Below are 17,685 nucleotides of genomic sequence, written 5' to 3'. Positions count from 1 at the left end.
GAATGATAGATATTATATCGAAAGAATATAACTTCTCGTAAAGCAAGGTACCTGATAATGTACAGCATGGGGTATCCAGGGTATATCAGTAGTAAATATGTCAGCCAACGCCAGCACCCAACCAAACTAGATAGATATACTCTATCCAGTTGGATCTCCCCCGGGAACACAAAGACCAATCCGCCAAAAGTAATCCCGATGAGCATAAAACAGTTCCCAAAGCCGATATCTCGCCGGTATAAGAGACCAGTCCCACCTGAGAAGCGATAATTTATTCTCACAATCGGCAATATCACGTCCCAAGACAGCCTGCTCCTCAGACACATCGTCACCACCATCACCACTCGACTGGCACCCCTCCCCACTAGAAGCAGAACCAGCCAACCCAACAGGAACATTCAAATCCCGATACAACTGCACCAAAACCCCCTCACCCCCCTCACCCGCAATACACCCAGGATCCTCCGCACCAGAACAATGAACCACATCCTCCCTCCGCGGCGGCAACTCCTCTTTCGTAATAAAAACCTCCCCAGAATGAGGCCGATATCCCCACTCAGCAAGCGGCAACATAGGAACCGGATCCCGGATATGCGTGACACGACGGAATCGCTGACCCCCCTCTAGTGGTGGGATCGATATCCCATCCCCGAGTCCGAACTGTTCGTCGAGGAATGCCGCGAACGCCGCGTTCCCGATCATCGGTTCCCCGAATGTCGTCACCGTTGCATCCCAGCCCTTCAGACGCATCTCTAGCCCGGCTAGCGCTGCGACTGCACCGCCGAGGGAATGGCCGACTAGTGTTATAGAGTAATCTGGGTATTTTTGGCGTAGGACGGACATGGCGGGGAGGATTTCTGTTCGGGTGTGGAGCCATGAGCGCATGAAGCCTGCGTGGACGGTGCAGTTTTTGCAGTGCGGACCTGCGGGGATGGGGATTGTGGTTGTGGTGTTTTCGTCCGGGTCTGGGTAGGGGATGTAGGCTTGGGGATAGGCGGAGAGGTCGATTATTGCGTTAGTTATTGAGTAAGTGCCGCGGAAGGCGAGGATGATTTGTTTAGCGGTCGGGGTGTGGGAGAGGGCTATGTAGCCGCATGAGTCGGAGAGGAGGACGCCTGTGTTCCAGGTCTGCGGGGTGGGTTGGGTTTGGTTAGTGGGGGTGTGTCTTGTGGAGATGAGGGCTTGTAGGTGACTCACGGTTACTAGCTCTAGATCGGGGAACTCGATACAGCGGCTGAGGCACTGGAATGGCTGCTGTACTCCTGTTGTTCCGACGCAGTATGAAATATCCACTAGCCGGGATAACTCTTCCAGGGAGTTAAATAGGTCGGTTGATACATGTTTCTTGGTCTGGGCTGTGGTGAAGCTCAGGAAGCAGATGTATAGTAGCAGAAGAAACAAAATGCTAGCCATAATGTAACATACTGATTTATGTAGGAGAGAGGGTATAAGTGCATCTTTAAAGGAAGACAACAAGACCTTGTGATGCGGAGATGTGACTGAGAATCCGGGGTAACCCCATTATGTCATCGACTTCCTCATTGGTCGATTTACGTCGATCTTGGGAAGGTACTAACCGAGTATGTACATAGGTCTACAACTACAACTACAACATACGAGAATGCAATAACCTTGTAATCTAAATGGTCACGAGGGACTAGAACGTACTCGAATAAATTTATCCAATGCTATATGCATGCTGACCATGGACTAAGGCCTGCATTGAAAGGTAATTCAAATCACGCGGTCCAAATGACAACACGACCGTCGATACCGCTCGCTATGACAATATGTTAGTTTCTGGTGGGTCAAAAGTTTTCAGAAAGGCGATCTTACTGCTGAAGGAGCTCACAGCACCGTTGGCTTCTTCGTGGGCCCGGATGGTGTGCACAGTGTTCTGGTGGGTAGACTTGAGCTTGGTGTCCGCCTGGGCCTGGCCCTTGAGATCCATCTGCCGGAACATGTTCAAAGCGGACTCCTCGCGCGCACCCCCGGCTTCACCAGCCTTTTTCTCCAGAGAGCCGGCAAGTTGCCATCCATTCTCATCGCCGTGGAAACGGAAGGGCTCACAGTCCTAGGTACGGTTAGCACAAGCCGTTGTATTTCTAAAAAAAATAAAGAACTTACATGTCCAGCTGCAATAATCTCAGTCTCGCCGTTCCAGATAAGGCTGTTGAGAGGAAGCAAACGGGTAGCGATATTCAACATCGCGCGCGGGGGCTGTTCCGGAGCACTGGGGTACACGACAGTCACACTGCTATCGTGTCCAGTGAAGGCGAGCGCGTTACCACTAGGAGAGAAAGCAACACCCTGAATCCAACCGGCAGTATCATTCAGGTATTCGCCACAGATAGTGTTGAAAGGAAGGCGCTCTCCCCACGCACTAGGTTCCGGGCGGGTATCAACACCCTTGATGAAGCTCGAGAAGACTCGGGCATGAGAGTCAGTCGATCCGGCTGCCAGCAGGACGGAGTTCGGGTGCCAGGCCAGGGTTGTAATAGTACTGCGAATAGGCTTCTTGAGGTGCTTCGAGATCCACCAGTCGTTCTCCTCCTCAAAGTAGCAGACTGCGATCACTCGAGCGCCGGAGCCGACGGCGAACTTCTGCTCCGATGGAGACCAGCGCACAAAAGTCGCGGCACGGTTGATTCGGAGAAGTACCAGAGTGGGTTTCCATCCGGTGGGGGTTTGCTCCCAAACGTAGGCATTGCGGTCTATAGAGTGAACACCTGTTAGGTACTGTATATGGTATATAGCAAAAAAGGAGCTTCGCTAAAACATACCCTGCGAGCAAGTGACAATTCGGCCACTGTTGGGGGCAATATCAACACTGGTGACGGTCTTCTCGTGGCCCTTGAGCTCGTCGCTCAACGTAAACTTGTTGCCTGATTGTTGATAGAGCTCCACATTGTTCTCCCGAGCGACAGCGAGTGTCTTCCTGTCGGAGGAGAATGAGTGGTCTGCAATTGGTGCATGGAAGAGATGGTGAACTTGGGGGGCGGCCATATTGGATATAATAACGACAGGAGGGTCTCTCTACCGTCGTGCTTGTGTACTTAGTTGTAGTTGCGGGACCAGGAGGGGAGCTGGGTGATGACGGTGGCGCTTAGTAAGGGGACGCATCACATGACCCAAAGCTACTTTTATGTCGAGGTTTTGAGTGGCCATGGACACAGCACGCGATTGAGCTTCACTTCCCCATACGCTATCCCATTTACTCCTTCAATCAGACGACAGCTTGTTTAACATTTCTAATCATCTGAGAAATGGCTTCAAAATCATTGCCTGCCCGTGGAGGCCCTGACAGCAAGGCCGTTGCTACCGGCGCTCCTAACCAGACGTGAGCTTGCCCTTCTAAGTACAAGAGACTGTCGCGCATTGACGCTAACAATTCTTAGACTCTACTGCACAAATTTGCCCGACAGAAGAATTCAGAAAAATGACCTCCGGACGGCACTCTATGCCCTGTTCTCCACATACGGCACCGTTCTCGACGTTGTGACCATGAAGACCGCCAAAATGCGAGGCCAGGCCCATATAGTGTTCAAGGATGTCCAAGCTAGTACACAGGCACTGCGGGCTTTACAAGGATTCGAATTCTTTGGGAAACAGATGGTGTGTAGTCAATGTCCCTCCATCGGCCCAACCCCCCACTCATTCAATTGATGTCTAGAGAATCGTTTACGCCAAAGGATCGTCAAATGTCATTTCCAAACTTCGCGGTACATATGTTGCGCCAGTTGAAGCTGCGCCAGCTCCAGTCACAACCGACCTCCAAAAGTCTATCTTCGGTGCTCCTCCGGGCGCACTCCCTGCACGACCCACGACCGATGTCAATGGAGAGGCTCATGGCTTGAAGCGACCGCGTGAAGAGGAAAGTGACAACGAAGAGGCCCCAATGGATGAGGATAGCGATGTGCCTATGGAAGCTTCCTCCGATGAGGAGTAATCTAACTGAGTGGGGCCCTGCTGGGGGCTGAGAGAGACTTGAAGTCCTCACTTTGCATTTGATTTTTTTTTTATTATTCCCCAGCGTTTCCAGCATATGCAAGAGTATTGGCTGGTACTGTGCTAAGCGAAAAGCTCGCGTGGGACGTGCAGGTTCACGCAATGACCTACAAGGCCGAGCCAGATGAGGAGATATGATCCAGGAGTGACGCTCTGTGCGTCTGCAATGTTCGCCATCGCGTCCGCGGTGTTGCATGGGTGGACAAAAAAGGCCGGGGCGCCAGAGTCAGGATGGTACTACAAGAAAAAAACAAAACAAAAAGAAGATATGAGCTCTTGTCACGAGGTTCGGAGAATGCACCTACACCCATACTAATCCCACCCATTACACCCACACTCTTCAATTCTTGCCTGTACCGTTCCGGCACGACATACTGGTAGACTTCGTCTAGTCCGAGTGGACCGTGGTTGTCCCACCTGAGGCCGAAGTACAAGGTGGGGACCTGATATGTGGGGGACAACAAGATGTCATAATCGATCTGTAAGCTGGGTTGGGGTTTGGTGCGAACGAGAGCTTCCTGCGGTGAAGAGTTAGGACAAGTGGACACGTCCCTTGGGGCTAGAACTCTGCAGACCGGATCCTCATCCTGTGAAGTTTCAAGGTCCTCCAGTGCTGGGACTTCTAGCGGGCTGGGGGCATCAACATATTTTGTTATTCTGAGGCCGGTTCCATCTGGCTAATTCCATTCAAATATTTTCCCATCAGTTCTTCATTCAATACATTAAAGAAGGAACCCGATAAGGTTTCATGGTTCATGCATAAATAAAGGGATACCTTTGTGAGCAGTCGAATGGACCAGCCAATATTTTGGGCTGAAGTGCATCGATCGGCAAGATCTTGACATGCACCCTCAAACTCCGACTGTGCCAAGAAGGGAAAAGTAGAGCAAGAGGCAGCCATGCGGCTGGAGCCTGGGGAGATGTCAACTACTCCGTGCGAAGTACCAGTGTCCCCGGATGCAGACGCTCAGTTGTGAATGCGGTGTGGCCAGGGTATGAGGGGGAGGTTTCGCAAGAGTAAGAGCACTTGACCTTGTCACTGTATGTCAAATCAGAGACATAGGATATAAATCCACTGATGGTTAATAAAAAAAGGAAAAAATAAGAGAGAGAAAAAAAGCAAAGGATGATCGCGGTGGACCGGATATAGAAAGGAAAGAAAGGAAACAATGGAGTTGTCAAGAATACTACATGTGCTAACAGGTATCTGATACTTAAATTATGTCGGATAATAACATATTAAATTTAAGTACTCGATACCCCTCTCTCCGGTTGCGGCAGAAGGAGGCGGTACCTTTTTTTTCCCCTGTGCCACGTAGAGATGTCTTCCTCCTCTGCATGCAGCACTTCATCTGATGCTCATGCGCGTATAGGAACCCTTTGTGGCGAAAAGGAATGATTGCGTCTTCTTTTGTTTCTAGCGTTTAGTTGCATATACACTTCGTTTATCGGATTCTCACTCCACTTATGTATCGTATGTTCCCCCTTCCCTGACACTATCCACCACCAATTCCTGCTGTGATTCTTCTTTTTTGTTACTTTTTTTTATATTTTATTTCATTTTGCAAATTGTCTATAATCTTAATGTCGATCCGATCGTGTATTTGTCGATCTTGATCTACCCCTGGTCTACCAACCTCCCCGTGAACCCAGATCACCGAGATCGTGAAATTCTAAAATCATCAAATCCTGCGTTGGGAAGAAGGGGACTCCCTGACTTCCAAGATTGGCTTTTTTGAGGTTACCTCAATCCTCGTCTTCCATCTCTCCAGTCCAACCAATTCCTGTATCGCACCCAATCTGAAACACAGACCCCCCCAATCATCTCCGGGATTGTTGGGGAACCCAGAGCCGCCAATCGTACGCTCAATTCCAAACCCAGCGGTTGCACGAGCTTGGCTCGGATTGCGTCCTCTGTGGGCAATCAGGGCGTGGTTTGACGTCAGTCCGGGGGCTGCGATCTAATCTGAAAAGCTCTATCGGGACAAGCTTGGAAATTCCACTAGGTCAACCCATCGTCGTGCGGGGGAACAGTGGTCGCCAAGTTATTTTAATTGTATATCATTCTGGCCGTCCCTGCTGCACATGCCCAGTTGTATCTGGCCAGAGCAGATCTCAATCTACCTGCATTGTATCTAGTGCTTCTAAAGTCATGGGCAACTCCCTATCGAGCAAAGCCAAAGACGAGACCCACCGCTCCAACCGCCTTTCAAAGCCCCTGACGAAGAAGTTCAATGTCAGCCAAAGTGCTCCACGCCTCGAAACAGACCCTTCAACGATCACTTCAGGGCTGATAGGGTGGCAAAACCCCTGGGTTAGCGACACTATCTCCAGTCCTCCTGTGGAGAAAAGGGGCAGTTATTCCAAAAAGGCAGAGATCCCACCTACCCTTTTTGAAACAGAGTCGCCTGAAGAGACCCCGACTGGGGATCGAACTTTTGGATATGAACATAGTCCCACGAAGCGTCATCCAATCCGCCCAAGCCTGTTGAGCGCAACCTCTTCGAGAAGAACATCGTACCAGTCGGAAACTTGGGAAACAACCTCCCAATCTTCGCCTCTCTATGAGCAGCCACCAAGGCGGGCCAGTTCGACTCGAATCCCCCTACAGAGACACAACAGCGCTGTCTATGAAACCCACATCGGGGATGCGACCTCTTCCAACACCCACTTCTTGGTTGGCAACCAGCGGTTCTCATTAACACGTCGACGATCGCTTCTGACACGACCTGGGATTGCCACAAGACGAACCACAGGCGCAATCCGGCGCGTCCCATCGCCCATTGGAGAGCCCGAGAACCCCATCGAGGATCCGACTGAGTCGACCGTATTGCAATGGCCATTGCGATCGACCCAGAGACCGCTGCATCTGCCATCCCCAGTGCGGCCGACGAGTCCGATGGATGCCCGGTATACTCAGCTCGGGGCACTCAAATTGGGGTCTTTGCGAGTGGTAAATGGCTCGGCCTCCCCATGTCCGAGCGAACGCATTCCTTTGGAGGGGTCCTGCGCTCCAAGTTCTGGCCTTGGTCTTGAGAACATAGAAGTCATTGGGCCTAGCAGGGGGTCGACGCTGGATATTCCATCCTTGTCCGACTCAAAGAAAACGGACGATGTTCCAGGCAGTCCATTCTCTTTCGAAAAGTCTCCAACCATCACAGTCCAGCCTCGGGCAAAATCATTGTTTCCCGGGGATCCAGAAGATGAAGGAATTGTCCTTTGTGACGATACAAGGATCCAGTTGGAGAAAGGTGTTTTGGACGCTGGTATTTCCCGGAGCACGTCTCAATCCCTTAACAAGTCCGACAGTGGCTACAGCTCCGCCACCTCAGTCCACTCCATACGGCGCAGCCGGACTCAGAGATCTGCTGGCTCACAGATGTCTGGCTCATGTGGCGCAGACAGCTCAAAGAACGTTTGTATCCTGAAAGACTCGGCTTCAGGTCGATCTGGCGATAAAGTGCTGCGTCCCCTGAGCCTGCAGGCACAACCGGATAACTACTCAAGGTTGCATCCAGCCGCTGCTCGCTGGTACGATTCGAGCGACCCAACTCCCATCGCTCCATCGCGATCGCGTCGGTCAACGTTGTGTGCGCCCCGATACACGGAATATTCTTCGCCGCGCGAATCCGTCTTCGAAGTCAAGTCTACCGCCATGGTCTCTATTCCACACCAGAGTCAACAGGGCTTTACCAGGGGACCTTTCTATGCAGATCCATTGTCCTCGGGCTCGTTTGATCTTGTGTCTATTACGGGGTCTACCACAAGTGGAGAATCAACTGCTGGAACCAAGGAGCGACTTCGCAGATCGGTCTCTGAGTACCAAATGCATGCAGAGTATAATAATACACAACTCTCTCGATCCAGAAGCCGACTGGGAAGTCGCCTCTGGAGCAAGAAACCAGGCGTTGAAGTTCCTCCGCTGCCCACTATCACGTCCCCAGGTTATTTGCAAGATAACCTTGACCTTGATGCTGAGTTAGCTTCCTCCGAGCCGATGCGAGGCCGGTCTCGAAGCCGAACCAATGACTACCACCATTGTCGGTTGACGAAAGTCCCCCACCAGACGGATTTGTGCATATAATGGCTTCTTCCTTTTATCTCTTCTTTTTTTTTTGGGGGTTATTGACATTTTCGTAATGATTTTATTGACTATTCTGTCTTGGCTGGTATTTTGATTTTGATCTTCTCTCGTCTGTCTATGGCGTCTACAAAAGTTCATTATGGAGTTGTTTTGCCTCCTTTTGTTGGGATTTGGTGGGAGTTTAGGACACATTTTGGATATGGAGTCTTATTAGGTATACCCTTTTTGGAATTGGAAATGGACCTGGTGCGAATCATATCTGACATTTGTACACAAATCCATGAATTCGGTATGCCATCGTGAGATGCGATCTTAGGCTTTCCTTGGCCACTTAGTCTAGTCCCCGAAATGCATGTCTCCGATGGGATACGATCTCAGACTTCGGCTATCTTGCCTTGCTATGCATATTCCTCACCGTGTGGCTGGTTCACTGGTTCAGAGCTTTCCTGGCCATTCATATCTACGAAGTATGGTTATCCAGCCAAGCAAGGGGCTTTTAGTTTAGCATTGCAGGTGCAGGGCCAACGTACTTGAGTTCTCTACGACCTACCAACTAGCGCAGGTGCATATTACATGTCTACAGACGGGATATTAATGTAATAAACAATCAATTTAGATTAAATATCATAACAAATTCAGATCATAGAAGTACAAATTCAGCAATGTAAGGAAGGAAACGCTACCCGGAGATCCCAATGCAATCAAATATATCGAGTCCATGGATTCAAACCCAATAACACTCATAAAGTTGATTTCAAATCATAGGATGCGAATCTTCTTCGGCGTAGGAACCGCCTCTTTCGGTACAACGACAGACAAAACACCATTCTTCAGACTCGCGCGGACATTATCCTGATCAACACGTGCGGTGAAGCTAAAAGTGCGCTGGAAATCACCGATCGACCTCTCCTTGGCCCAAAAATGAGGCTGGTCATCCCCAGCGGGTTTCGAAGGAGCATTAGAAGCAGCGGTGTCAGCTGAGCTAGTCGATTCTGCGTCCTCGTCTTCAACGGTGGCTTGGTGCCAGCCTGCAGGAGATGCGCTGCGGCTTGAGCTGGCACCGTCATTGTTGCTGTCGTCATTAATGGAGTCACGGTCTGTGTGGCCCTTGATCACGAGTGTGTGTGGATCGGTGAATTCGATCTCGATGTTGCTCTGGTCCACACCTGGGAGCTCGCCGTCGAGGTGGTAGGCATGGGTCAACTCGCGCACGTCAAATGCGGGTGCGAAGGAGGGGCTGCGTGCTTGGAGCTTGGAGCACTTGTAGGACTTAGGGTATTGGCGAGAGTTGTATTGGTTTTGAGCCTCGTAGTTGTTGAGGAGGAAGAGTGGCGAAAGGCCGGATTGGGAGAAGAAGGCCATTGTTTGGGATTTTTTTTTGAGATGTTTGGATTGAAGAAGATTGGAAGATAGATAGATGAGTATCTGAGAGGCTGTGAAGATTGTGTTCTGATTTAATTGTGTTGGAATATCTGCCATTTTATATCTGTGGTTTTGGGTGTACCTGAGGCTCATTGCTTATACTCCGGCGGAAGCATCCAGAAACTAGTGGCGCAGTCGACAAGCCGCCAGCAACTTCAAGGAACAACCACTTCATTCCATACGTACATACATACATAATTCTAATAGTCTAACGACTCTGACAAATTCATTTTCTATACAATATGAATAATGTGCGATTGGTAATTATTTTTGTACCTCGAAACTTCTAAAAGCTTTACAATGAGTCAACATCGAACAGTGGTACGGTTAACGAGTGGCAGAACACTCCATGACAAAGCTCTAATGACTCAACATGGATTCTATGATATACTATGATATACTAATATACAAGATGCCTCCAAAACCAGGCTTCGATCACATCATACATAGCCATTCCTTTTGCGTAACATGGTCAACATGTTGCGAGAATCCGTCCTAGGTAGAGCCCGCGACGCTGGAAATCTCCGATTCTATTTCAATGAGCGAACTGGTAAATATATGAGGCTGCAAGGCGAGACGTACAAACTAGCCGTGTAGGCGCCCCGTAGAAGTAAGATTCTGGGGTCTGGCGCCGTCCGCTCATCGGATATTGCGGATTCCCGGGGAAGAGTACAACTCGAGCTGTCGATTGCCTTTGCGCAAGAGATATTCAACGGTGCTAAAGTCCTTCTTATTCACCGAAAGGTGTTTTTGGAACTCTGCGCTGTATCCCATCTTAGCCGGATTGCACCGATATCTAGGGGGAATGCCATCGGGAAAGGAAAAAGGGCAGAGAAGCAAAGGATAAGGAGAAAGGTAGATAGGCAAATAGGCAATTGATAGAGCCTTACCGGGCATATTTCTTGAAATTGATCCTGGAGTCCTACAATAGAATAAGGTATCAGCTGAGGTTGACATGGGATGAGATGATAGAACCCACCTCGGGCTTATTTCGGATTTCCCGTAGGCATTTTCGGTATAGAGACAGAACGTCCCTCTGTAGGCCGGAGAGCCTAGCCATTGCGAATCTCAATATGAAGAGGGGGAAAGACTGCGAATCATTGGGTGGAGCTGAGTATGTTTCCCGCTCTGGGGAAAAAGAGCGTCTTTCCCGGCCGAGTGCTCAGATATCACCCCCGTCTCTAATTCCCCTCGAACTTCCCAACTTCCCCATATTCCATATTTCGCGATGTCTACCTTTACTGTGAGTGTGAAAATTGTTCCCTATCATTTTAAGAGAAACAAAAAAGACGAAGGAAAAAAATCCATTAGATCAATTACGTGATCGGAAGTACTCATTACATCAACATATACTGATTTCCTGAATAGCACCTCATCCGCTTCCTGGCTAAGGATGGCCAAATCTACTATGGCGATGCTATCCTTCCATCCGGAGTGAGCGATATCGCCAAAGCCACCAAGGCCAGAGTCATCCAGGGTGACATCTTCGGCCAGCACCGGATTACCGAGCAGGTCGCAGATGTGAGAATGCTCCTCGCACCCCTGGCCCGTAAGGATATTGGCACAGTCCGATGCCTGGGTCTCAACTATGAGCAACACGCCAAAGAGTCAAATATGCCAATTCCAACATATCCGATCTTATTCTACAAGCCCGTCACTTCAATTTCTGGACCCGTAGACGATATCCCCGTGGCCCAACTTGCCCAAGAGGGCGAGGGTCTGGATTACGAGTGTGAACTGGTCGCCATTATCGGCAAAGAGGCTACTAATGTCCCCGAAAGCAAGGCTCTAGACTATGTCCTAGGTTATGCTGTCGGCAATGATGTTTCCCACCGCGATTGGCAGATCAAGCTGGGCGGTGGTCAATGGTCATTGGGTAAGGGCTTCGATGGCTGGGCACCGTTTGGTCCGGGCATTGTTTCTTCTAGTGTGATTTCGGATCCGAATAATTTGGCTATCTCGACCAAGTTGAATGGGCAGACTGTTCAGTCTTCCTCAACTAAGGATATGATCTTCGGCGTGGCTAAGACGATAGCTTTCCTGTCTCAGGGAACTACGCTCTTACCTGGTGATCTAATCTTCACTGGAACGTGAGTACACCTTGATGAGCTGGCAAATGGATGTTTAGGATTTGATAGACTGACTACTTGATAGACCCCAAGGCGTGGGCATGGGCCGCAAGCCTCAGGTGTGGCTGAAGGATGGTGATGAAGTCGAGGTTGCGCTGGAGAGTGTCGGGTCCTGTGTCAACCGGGTGGTCTTTGACAAGCCTAGCGCCAAGCTCTAAATTATTTCTTTTGAACTTGCTTTGAAACCAATGAAATGGTTGGTACTGGTTCAAGTTGTATATAGCTACCTGTACGTTTCAGTCTTTGCAATTGATCATTTTGGTTATTAGGACCCAAAAATTATCTCCGAATCCGTAATTCCGTGTGCATTACATGTAAAAGAAAAACATAAGTTAAGATCTAAGCAGTCTGGGCGCCGTATCCCCTGATTCTCTCGGCAAAGGCCCAGCTCTGACCCTGAATCTGCTCATCCTCCTTCAGCTCAATACCGTCCTTCGTGATCACGGCTATCGAGTACTTGTCGGTACTTCGTGCATCGCGGTAGAACAGAACCTTCAAGCACTCCTTCAAAGCCTCGATGGCGTCTTCCTTGCTGACTTGTTCGAGGGGGGTACCCTCGGGGAACTTGCGGCGCAGGATCGGAACCGCAAGATGAGCACCAAAGCCTGTAGCCAGATGAGGGGCAGAAAATGTCGTTCCGAGCAAATCTGCGGAGCTAAGGAAGGGCTCTCCTTCCGCATCGAAACCCGCGACAAGGACGTGGTTCCACAGCGGGTTGAACTCGGAGCGTCGTTTGTAGAAAACCTTCGCAAGGTAGGTGTGCAGGTTCTTGGCGTTGAGCATGTTGCCGTGAGGCGAGTAGTTTTCCTTGATATCCATGGAGTCGAGGAGACGGTCGAGATATTGCATGTCGGAAACGTCACCGCCAAAGCCAACAATTGCCTTATCGCCGAATTTCCGCAGACGCTTCACGTCGGAGAAACGAGCCAGGGATCCGTAGGAGGCTGTATATTCACAAAATCATATCATGTCAGATGGCAATGCAGCGAAGGAAATGGAACGTGACAATGGAATGGCATACCCAAGTTGTCGGTAGCTATAACGACTCCACCATTAAACTTGACGCCCACCACTGATGTTCCCGTCACTGCAGGGGATGAGGTATGGGCCTTGGGACCCGTGGTCTGCAAATATGAGTGATCGTAGGCACCGTAGACATCGTTCCTGGGCTGAACGGATAGTTAGCAACAGAGCAAGGACTGGGAAAGTTGTGCCACCTACGCGACCCCAAGCTTCAGGGAAGTGGTTCATGATGAATGAAGATAAATGACAGATTCAAGGGGACTCGAAGAAAGGAGGTAAATTGCGGACAAGGAGGGAACAACAGATGGATAGTACAGTAAAATGATGACGATAGATGGGGAGCTACCTTAGGCAGTCGAGCTGACGGAGAGCTCGGCTGACTAAGTTCGCGGTCACGGCGGAGCCTACAACATAGGAGGGTTCATATATCAACTAGTGTACTATGCTATACGACTATCTTATGTATCCTTTAAAATGCAAACATTTAAAGGAATGGAAGTAAATAATTAGTTATACTACATTTATCTAGTTACTCCCGAGGTCTACACTTGTCCAACCTAATCTGGTGCTCGTATTCGCTTCCCAAGGGACTATCCCGCTTTGGTAGAATGCATCGCCTCACAAACTTATGGACCTTGTATAACAGATGACACTGTGCCCAGCAGTACCTCCCGCCATTTGACAATCTTTGCATATCCAGGCTTCATTCTGGGGAATTCAATGTCTTCTCCGGGTTCAAGTCGTGCTGGGTCAATGGCATCTGCGCCTCCCATTGACGACAATAGCCATTCACGCATGTATATTATCACCAACCGGCTCTTCCGCAGGCATTACGATATCAACTCGGCAGATGACCAGCCTCTGTTTTACGCCGAAATATCTATGTTCACCCCCAACAAGCCTGACCTAATCCTCCACGCTGGTACCAGCAGCAAGGCCCCAATTGTGGCTGTCTCTAAATTTCTGAAGTCGTGTGGTGATTACAAAATAGGTATTGGGAATCCCGAGGATGTGATCAACGTCCAGTGGGAGGATATGACCAGGGAACTCCTTCACAAACCTAAATACCGCTTCGAAATGAGAGTTCAATGCGCATCTGATCAAACTCAGAGCGAGAGGCGGTCATTCCTGTGGAAGCGAACGCGCACCATTGGCGTTGAAAATGCAGTACCGTCTAAATGGACTGGCCGGAACTATAAGCTCGTGGATGAGCGCACCGAGCAGGTTCTGGCCGCATTTTCAGGTGCAAGAAGACCGGGCAGAGTTGGTAAACTTCAAATCAGAGTGGAATACGGAGAGGACTTTGATCGAATGGTGTTGATTTCTTGTTTAACTCTGTGCGAGAAGGCGAGGCGGCGCAAACAGCGTTCATCAGGTGGCGGTGGAGGCTGAAACAAGTGTGATTGTTGCAATGTATGATCCACAAGTATGATAATATACACGAGTTCAAGTGTGCGCTATGTCAATTGAGATGGTATCAACGATCCTCTCTCCAGGGCTCTTTCTAGCGTCATCGGATATACCACCAGTATGTTTCTCCGTGAATGGCACATAGACTTTGAGTTTGATCGATAGAAGAGTGCCTCTTTCGGAATGATAGGATACCAGAACGTAAGCTCCCTTGTCGGGAAGGCAACTACTGCATCACTGAATCTGAATATTCGAAACATTTAGGTTATGTGCTGGAGCCACCTTTTCAGGTCATAATTTTGAATGCCCATATTTCCCGAAAGAGCTGATGCAGCCGAGGCCATTCGGCCTTGCCATCCGAGATCTGACATACTATGGTTGGTCTTCTTGGTCCAGTTGCCGCGGAATGGCATCATCAGGCAGACCCAGTGACAAAATCAACCGAGGTTCGCTGGCTCGATGCCTTTTTCTCTTCCGATTGTTTACGGAAATCTTGCTGGGTTCTCAAAAGCTCTTCCTTGAATCCCCAAGTGGGTAGATTGGACGGATTCCACAAGTCGGCTGGCAGCGATGTATCATATTGCGATTGCTCATTGATCCCAGCATGTTCCATCATCTTCTTCAGTAAGCTTGGATTCTTAAGCGACGATGAGCTGGCCAATTTGGAGTTGAAGTGTACGCCTTGCTTTTTGAGCGAGAGGAAATGCTCGAATTTCGCATTCGCAGCTGGGTTGGGAGATCCAGGAGGCGATGGTGGGATGTCTAAATTAGGAATCGGGGGAAGAGTAAGGTCTTGAATGAGTGCTCGTGAAGCCGAAAAGGGAGATGAGCGTCCACTTGTCGAATACTTGTCCGCTGGGAGGGGCGCCATATCGATAGAAGCGGGGCCAAGGACAGGCCCTTCTGGGACGGAATCGGTGGCAACGTGGAAGCGTGTCTCCGTTAGTTGTTGCTGGGATAGTTTATGATCTGTATAGATTATTAGCGCGAAGTCTTAAAGCTTAGCGGCCCCGGTGAATTCAAGAGGTATGTTACCTTCATTCTGGCCAGCTTGTGAGGTTGTAGGTGGAATATCATTGGTACGCTGTTGCTTCGAAATCAGCACCTCTCCGGTAGTGCTCTTTCGGGGTTTGAATACCTGAGGTTTGGGTGAAGGACCCTTGCGCTCTACCTCATCCTCACTGCTGCTCTCATAGTCACCAAGACCAAGCATCGCGTCGCAGTTTGTGTCTAGGTATAAGCGTCGAGATGTAAGGGGATTAAGAGAACACCGGAATAAAATCCAGAGATATGGTCCAGTTAATTTTTCGAATCCGAGTATGTCGAACTTAACGTCCAGGAATAAACGAGGCGCCGAGAGTAACTATCGAGACAGCCCTCCAGGGCTCTCGGGGAGCTTAGATATTCCTTACCTAATCAGAAGGCAGCTACCGCATCGCGTCAGACACCCAGCTTCTTTGCTCTCCATCTTCCAGAACTCCCCAATCTCGAGAATATCCTACATTCAACACTTTAACCTTTTTTTATCAAGCTGTCGTTGCAATATTTTCTCCCGATCAAGCTCCATCTCCCCGAAAATGACGTCGCTCATGGGTAACCAGTCTGGGACTATCGGATACTCCTTCTCTGAGCCAACATCCGCTAACGTCAAGCAACACTCATTCTACCCGTAAGGAATAATTTGATCAAACTGAGCAGGAACATTGGCTAACAGTTACACTAGTTACACCGATAATGGCGGTTCTACTCTCGGCATCACCGGTGCTGATTTCGCTATCCTCGCCGGTGACACTCGTTCCACATCAGGCTACAATATCAACTCTCGCATGGTCCCTAAAGTCTTCAAGATCGGCGGTGATGATGAGACCGGCGAGGGAGCTACTATCATTCTTTCCGTTGTTGGTTTTGCCGCGGATGGAAACGCTCTCAAGGAAAAGCTAGACACCGTGGTGAAGATGTACAAGTACCAACATGGGAAATCCATGTCAGTGAGTGCATGTGCACAGCGATTGTCGACTATCCTCTACGAGAAGCGATTCTTCCCGTACTACGTACATGCTATTCTGGCTGGTCTGGATGAGGAAGGCGTGGGAGCTTTGTACAGCTACGACCCGGTGGGCTCTTACGAGCGGGAACAGTGCCGGGCTGCTGGTGCGGCATCCAGCTTGATCATGCCTTTCCTGGACAACCAAGTCAACTCCAAGAACCAATACATCCCGGGAAGCGGAGAAGGACATGCCCTTGTGCCCAAGAAGGCTGAGCCTCTGGACAAGGAGACGGCCAAGAAGCTTGTACAGGATGCCTTTACAAGTGCCGTGGAGAGACATATCGAGGTTGGTGATGGTTTGCAAATGGTGATTGTTACGCGGGAAGGAATCGAGGAGGTGTTCCACGCCCTGAAGCAGGATTAGAGTATAGGATATGGTAGATCATGGCCGTCTTATCGGGCGCGGGGCTCTTTTTGGATCGGTTGATCACAAACATAATCGAGATGAATGAAATTTCCATGAATTGATATCTTTACGTTATACGTCGTCATGTCTAAGGTCAAAAAAAAAAAAGAAGACAGCGTAAAACCTGATGCACCTGAACGCCCACACCATGCCGAATGAGATATATGAGTCGTGGAATCAGAAGCGTTCCTTCATTCGCGAGGCGACAGTCCGAAGGTTGCCATAAACCTTACCCTGTTTTGTGTTAGAAAAATCCCTTCGAAGATTGATACGATCAAGACTTACCGGAGGGCTACCCAAAATCAAGCTGACAATTGCCTCTCGGGCAATATGAATGTTCTTAAATCCACCGAGAATGTGAATCTTCTGGTCTGCAAGTACCACTCGTGTCCGACTGGCGTTTTCGATGGCAAACTTGGTCTTTCCATCCTTTCCTGCAATACGTCCAATGGCACGACCAAGATGTTCTCCGTTCAGAGTCTTCACATCCTTGATCTCAAAGGTTTGGATGTACAGATCATCAAGTCGGAGAAGAGCAATCGCATCGTCGAGATCGAAGCCAAGAGTGAAGGCCTTGACGAAATCAGCACCTTTTTGCAGAGCTCCCACATCGTTGGTAAACTTGGAGGTTCGCAATTCCACGGATCGGCTTTTGATGTTCATTCGCACTTGCAACTTGAGGTGCTCGACGATAGGAGGGCAGATCTTGGCCCAGCTCGCTTTGAGAGGGGTCATACGGTGCGGTGGGACAGGCACCTTTCGGGTTTCGATCTTATATGCGGTTGCGACGTCCTTAGCCGGGGTGAAGACAGGGCGACCTTCCTCGTCGATGCGCATTTCGGTGTCCTCCGTAGACTCGACGACGGGGTTAGCCGGGGCACCCTCATTCGTGGCTTGTACATCGATCAAAACTTCATCATCTTGGTCTATTGATTGTCAGCTATAAAGATGATTTTTTTTTTGCAGATCAAATCGACGACTAACCGTGAGAGACAGCCTCAGGCTGAAACTGTAGGGCCTGCTCTGGCTGGCGAATAGCTGTAGGTGCCGACATATTGTGTTGATTAAAGAATGAAGTTTTTTTTTCCATAAAATCTGTTATCGCAAAATTTAATCAGTTCCCCCCTCACGGAAAATTGAAGTGTGGGCGGGAAGG

The 17,685-nt window shown here is 49.5% G+C and overlaps 13 protein-coding genes across 13 annotated transcripts; 5 read left to right on the top strand and 8 right to left on the bottom strand.

The window, feature by feature from the left end:
• Positions 1-141: 141 nt before the first annotated feature.
• On the bottom strand, positions 142-1,413 carry N7537_000558 (lipase family protein; the record flags this gene model as incomplete). The annotated part of the gene is made up of 1 exon (XM_056891616.1): positions 142-1,413. The coding sequence occupies one exon, from the start codon at positions 1,411-1,413 to the stop codon at positions 142-144; it is 1,272 nt and encodes a 423-aa protein (XP_056756611.1).
• A 326-nt stretch (positions 1,414-1,739) lies between these two features.
• On the bottom strand, positions 1,740-3,006 carry N7537_000557 (WD40 repeat domain-containing protein; the record flags this gene model as incomplete). Its single annotated transcript, XM_056891615.1, has 4 exons — positions 1,740-1,780; positions 1,837-2,074; positions 2,128-2,714; positions 2,784-3,006. The coding sequence occupies 4 exons, from the start codon at positions 3,004-3,006 to the stop codon at positions 1,740-1,742; spliced, it is 1,089 nt and encodes a 362-aa protein (XP_056756610.1).
• A 197-nt stretch (positions 3,007-3,203) lies between these two features.
• N7537_000556 (U2 snRNP complex subunit MSL1) lies at positions 3,204-3,949 on the top strand (the record flags this gene model as incomplete). Its single annotated transcript, XM_056891614.1, has 3 exons — positions 3,204-3,340; positions 3,399-3,615; positions 3,674-3,949. The coding sequence occupies exons 1-3, from the start codon at positions 3,267-3,269 to the stop codon at positions 3,947-3,949; spliced, it is 567 nt and encodes a 188-aa protein (XP_056756609.1). The 5' UTR covers positions 3,204-3,266.
• A 4-nt stretch (positions 3,950-3,953) lies between these two features.
• Positions 3,954-4,909, bottom strand: N7537_000555 (ATG3/ATG10 family protein; the record flags this gene model as incomplete). The annotated part of the gene is made up of 3 exons (XM_056891613.1): positions 3,954-4,245; positions 4,314-4,685; positions 4,784-4,909. The coding sequence occupies 3 exons, from the start codon at positions 4,907-4,909 to the stop codon at positions 4,072-4,074; spliced, it is 672 nt and encodes a 223-aa protein (XP_056756608.1). The 3' UTR covers positions 3,954-4,071.
• Positions 4,910-6,160: 1,251 nt separating this feature from the next.
• Positions 6,161-8,092, top strand: N7537_000554 (uncharacterized protein; the record flags this gene model as incomplete). The annotated part of the gene is made up of 1 exon (XM_056891612.1): positions 6,161-8,092. The coding sequence occupies one exon, from the start codon at positions 6,161-6,163 to the stop codon at positions 8,090-8,092; it is 1,932 nt and encodes a 643-aa protein (XP_056756607.1).
• A 759-nt stretch (positions 8,093-8,851) lies between these two features.
• N7537_000553 (Hsp20/alpha crystallin family protein) lies at positions 8,852-9,454 on the bottom strand (the record flags this gene model as incomplete). Its single annotated transcript, XM_056891611.1, has 1 exon — positions 8,852-9,454. One exon carries the CDS (start codon positions 9,452-9,454, stop codon positions 8,852-8,854), a length of 603 nt encoding a protein of 200 aa, XP_056756606.1.
• Positions 9,455-10,153: 699 nt separating this feature from the next.
• N7537_000552 (succinate dehydrogenase assembly factor 1) lies at positions 10,154-10,574 on the bottom strand (the record flags this gene model as incomplete). Its single annotated transcript, XM_056891610.1, has 3 exons — positions 10,154-10,277; positions 10,405-10,436; positions 10,494-10,574. 3 exons carry the CDS (start codon positions 10,572-10,574, stop codon positions 10,154-10,156), a joined length of 237 nt encoding a protein of 78 aa, XP_056756605.1.
• Positions 10,575-10,692: 118 nt separating this feature from the next.
• Positions 10,693-11,801, top strand: N7537_000551 (fumarylacetoacetate hydrolase family protein; the record flags this gene model as incomplete). Its single annotated transcript, XM_056891609.1, has 3 exons — positions 10,693-10,757; positions 10,883-11,604; positions 11,669-11,801. Exons 1-3 carry the CDS (start codon positions 10,743-10,745, stop codon positions 11,799-11,801), a joined length of 870 nt encoding a protein of 289 aa, XP_056756604.1. The 5' UTR covers positions 10,693-10,742.
• Positions 11,802-11,982: 181 nt separating this feature from the next.
• pre4 (proteasome core particle subunit beta 7) lies at positions 11,983-12,894 on the bottom strand (the record flags this gene model as incomplete). Its single annotated transcript, XM_056891608.1, has 3 exons — positions 11,983-12,587; positions 12,665-12,812; positions 12,865-12,894. 3 exons carry the CDS (start codon positions 12,892-12,894, stop codon positions 11,983-11,985), a joined length of 783 nt encoding a protein of 260 aa, XP_056756603.1.
• A 492-nt stretch (positions 12,895-13,386) lies between these two features.
• Positions 13,387-14,058, top strand: N7537_000549 (uncharacterized protein; the record flags this gene model as incomplete). The annotated part of the gene is made up of 1 exon (XM_056891607.1): positions 13,387-14,058. The coding sequence occupies one exon, from the start codon at positions 13,387-13,389 to the stop codon at positions 14,056-14,058; it is 672 nt and encodes a 223-aa protein (XP_056756602.1).
• Positions 14,059-14,491: 433 nt separating this feature from the next.
• N7537_000548 (HCNGP domain-containing protein) lies at positions 14,492-15,289 on the bottom strand (the record flags this gene model as incomplete). The annotated part of the gene is made up of 2 exons (XM_056891606.1): positions 14,492-15,045; positions 15,112-15,289. 2 exons carry the CDS (start codon positions 15,287-15,289, stop codon positions 14,492-14,494), a joined length of 732 nt encoding a protein of 243 aa, XP_056756601.1.
• A 364-nt stretch (positions 15,290-15,653) lies between these two features.
• Positions 15,654-16,487, top strand: prs3 (proteasome core particle subunit beta 6; the record flags this gene model as incomplete). The annotated part of the gene is made up of 2 exons (XM_056891605.1): positions 15,654-15,745; positions 15,800-16,487. The coding sequence occupies 2 exons, from the start codon at positions 15,654-15,656 to the stop codon at positions 16,485-16,487; spliced, it is 780 nt and encodes a 259-aa protein (XP_056756600.1).
• Positions 16,488-16,706: 219 nt separating this feature from the next.
• Positions 16,707-17,619, bottom strand: N7537_000546 (pre-rRNA-processing protein PNO1; the record flags this gene model as incomplete). Its single annotated transcript, XM_056891604.1, has 3 exons — positions 16,707-16,763; positions 16,815-17,455; positions 17,514-17,619. The coding sequence occupies 3 exons, from the start codon at positions 17,617-17,619 to the stop codon at positions 16,707-16,709; spliced, it is 804 nt and encodes a 267-aa protein (XP_056756599.1).
• Positions 17,620-17,685: the final 66 nt, after the last annotated feature.

This window comes from Penicillium hordei (genome assembly GCF_028827395.1).
Source record: "Penicillium hordei strain IBT 12815 chromosome Unknown utg000001l_segment0_segment0, whole genome shotgun sequence".
NCBI classification, from domain to species: domain Eukaryota; kingdom Fungi; phylum Ascomycota; class Eurotiomycetes; order Eurotiales; family Aspergillaceae; genus Penicillium; species Penicillium hordei.
The sequence above is the reverse complement of the archived record's forward strand: the minus strand, read 5'-3'. Positions and strand labels throughout refer to the sequence as shown.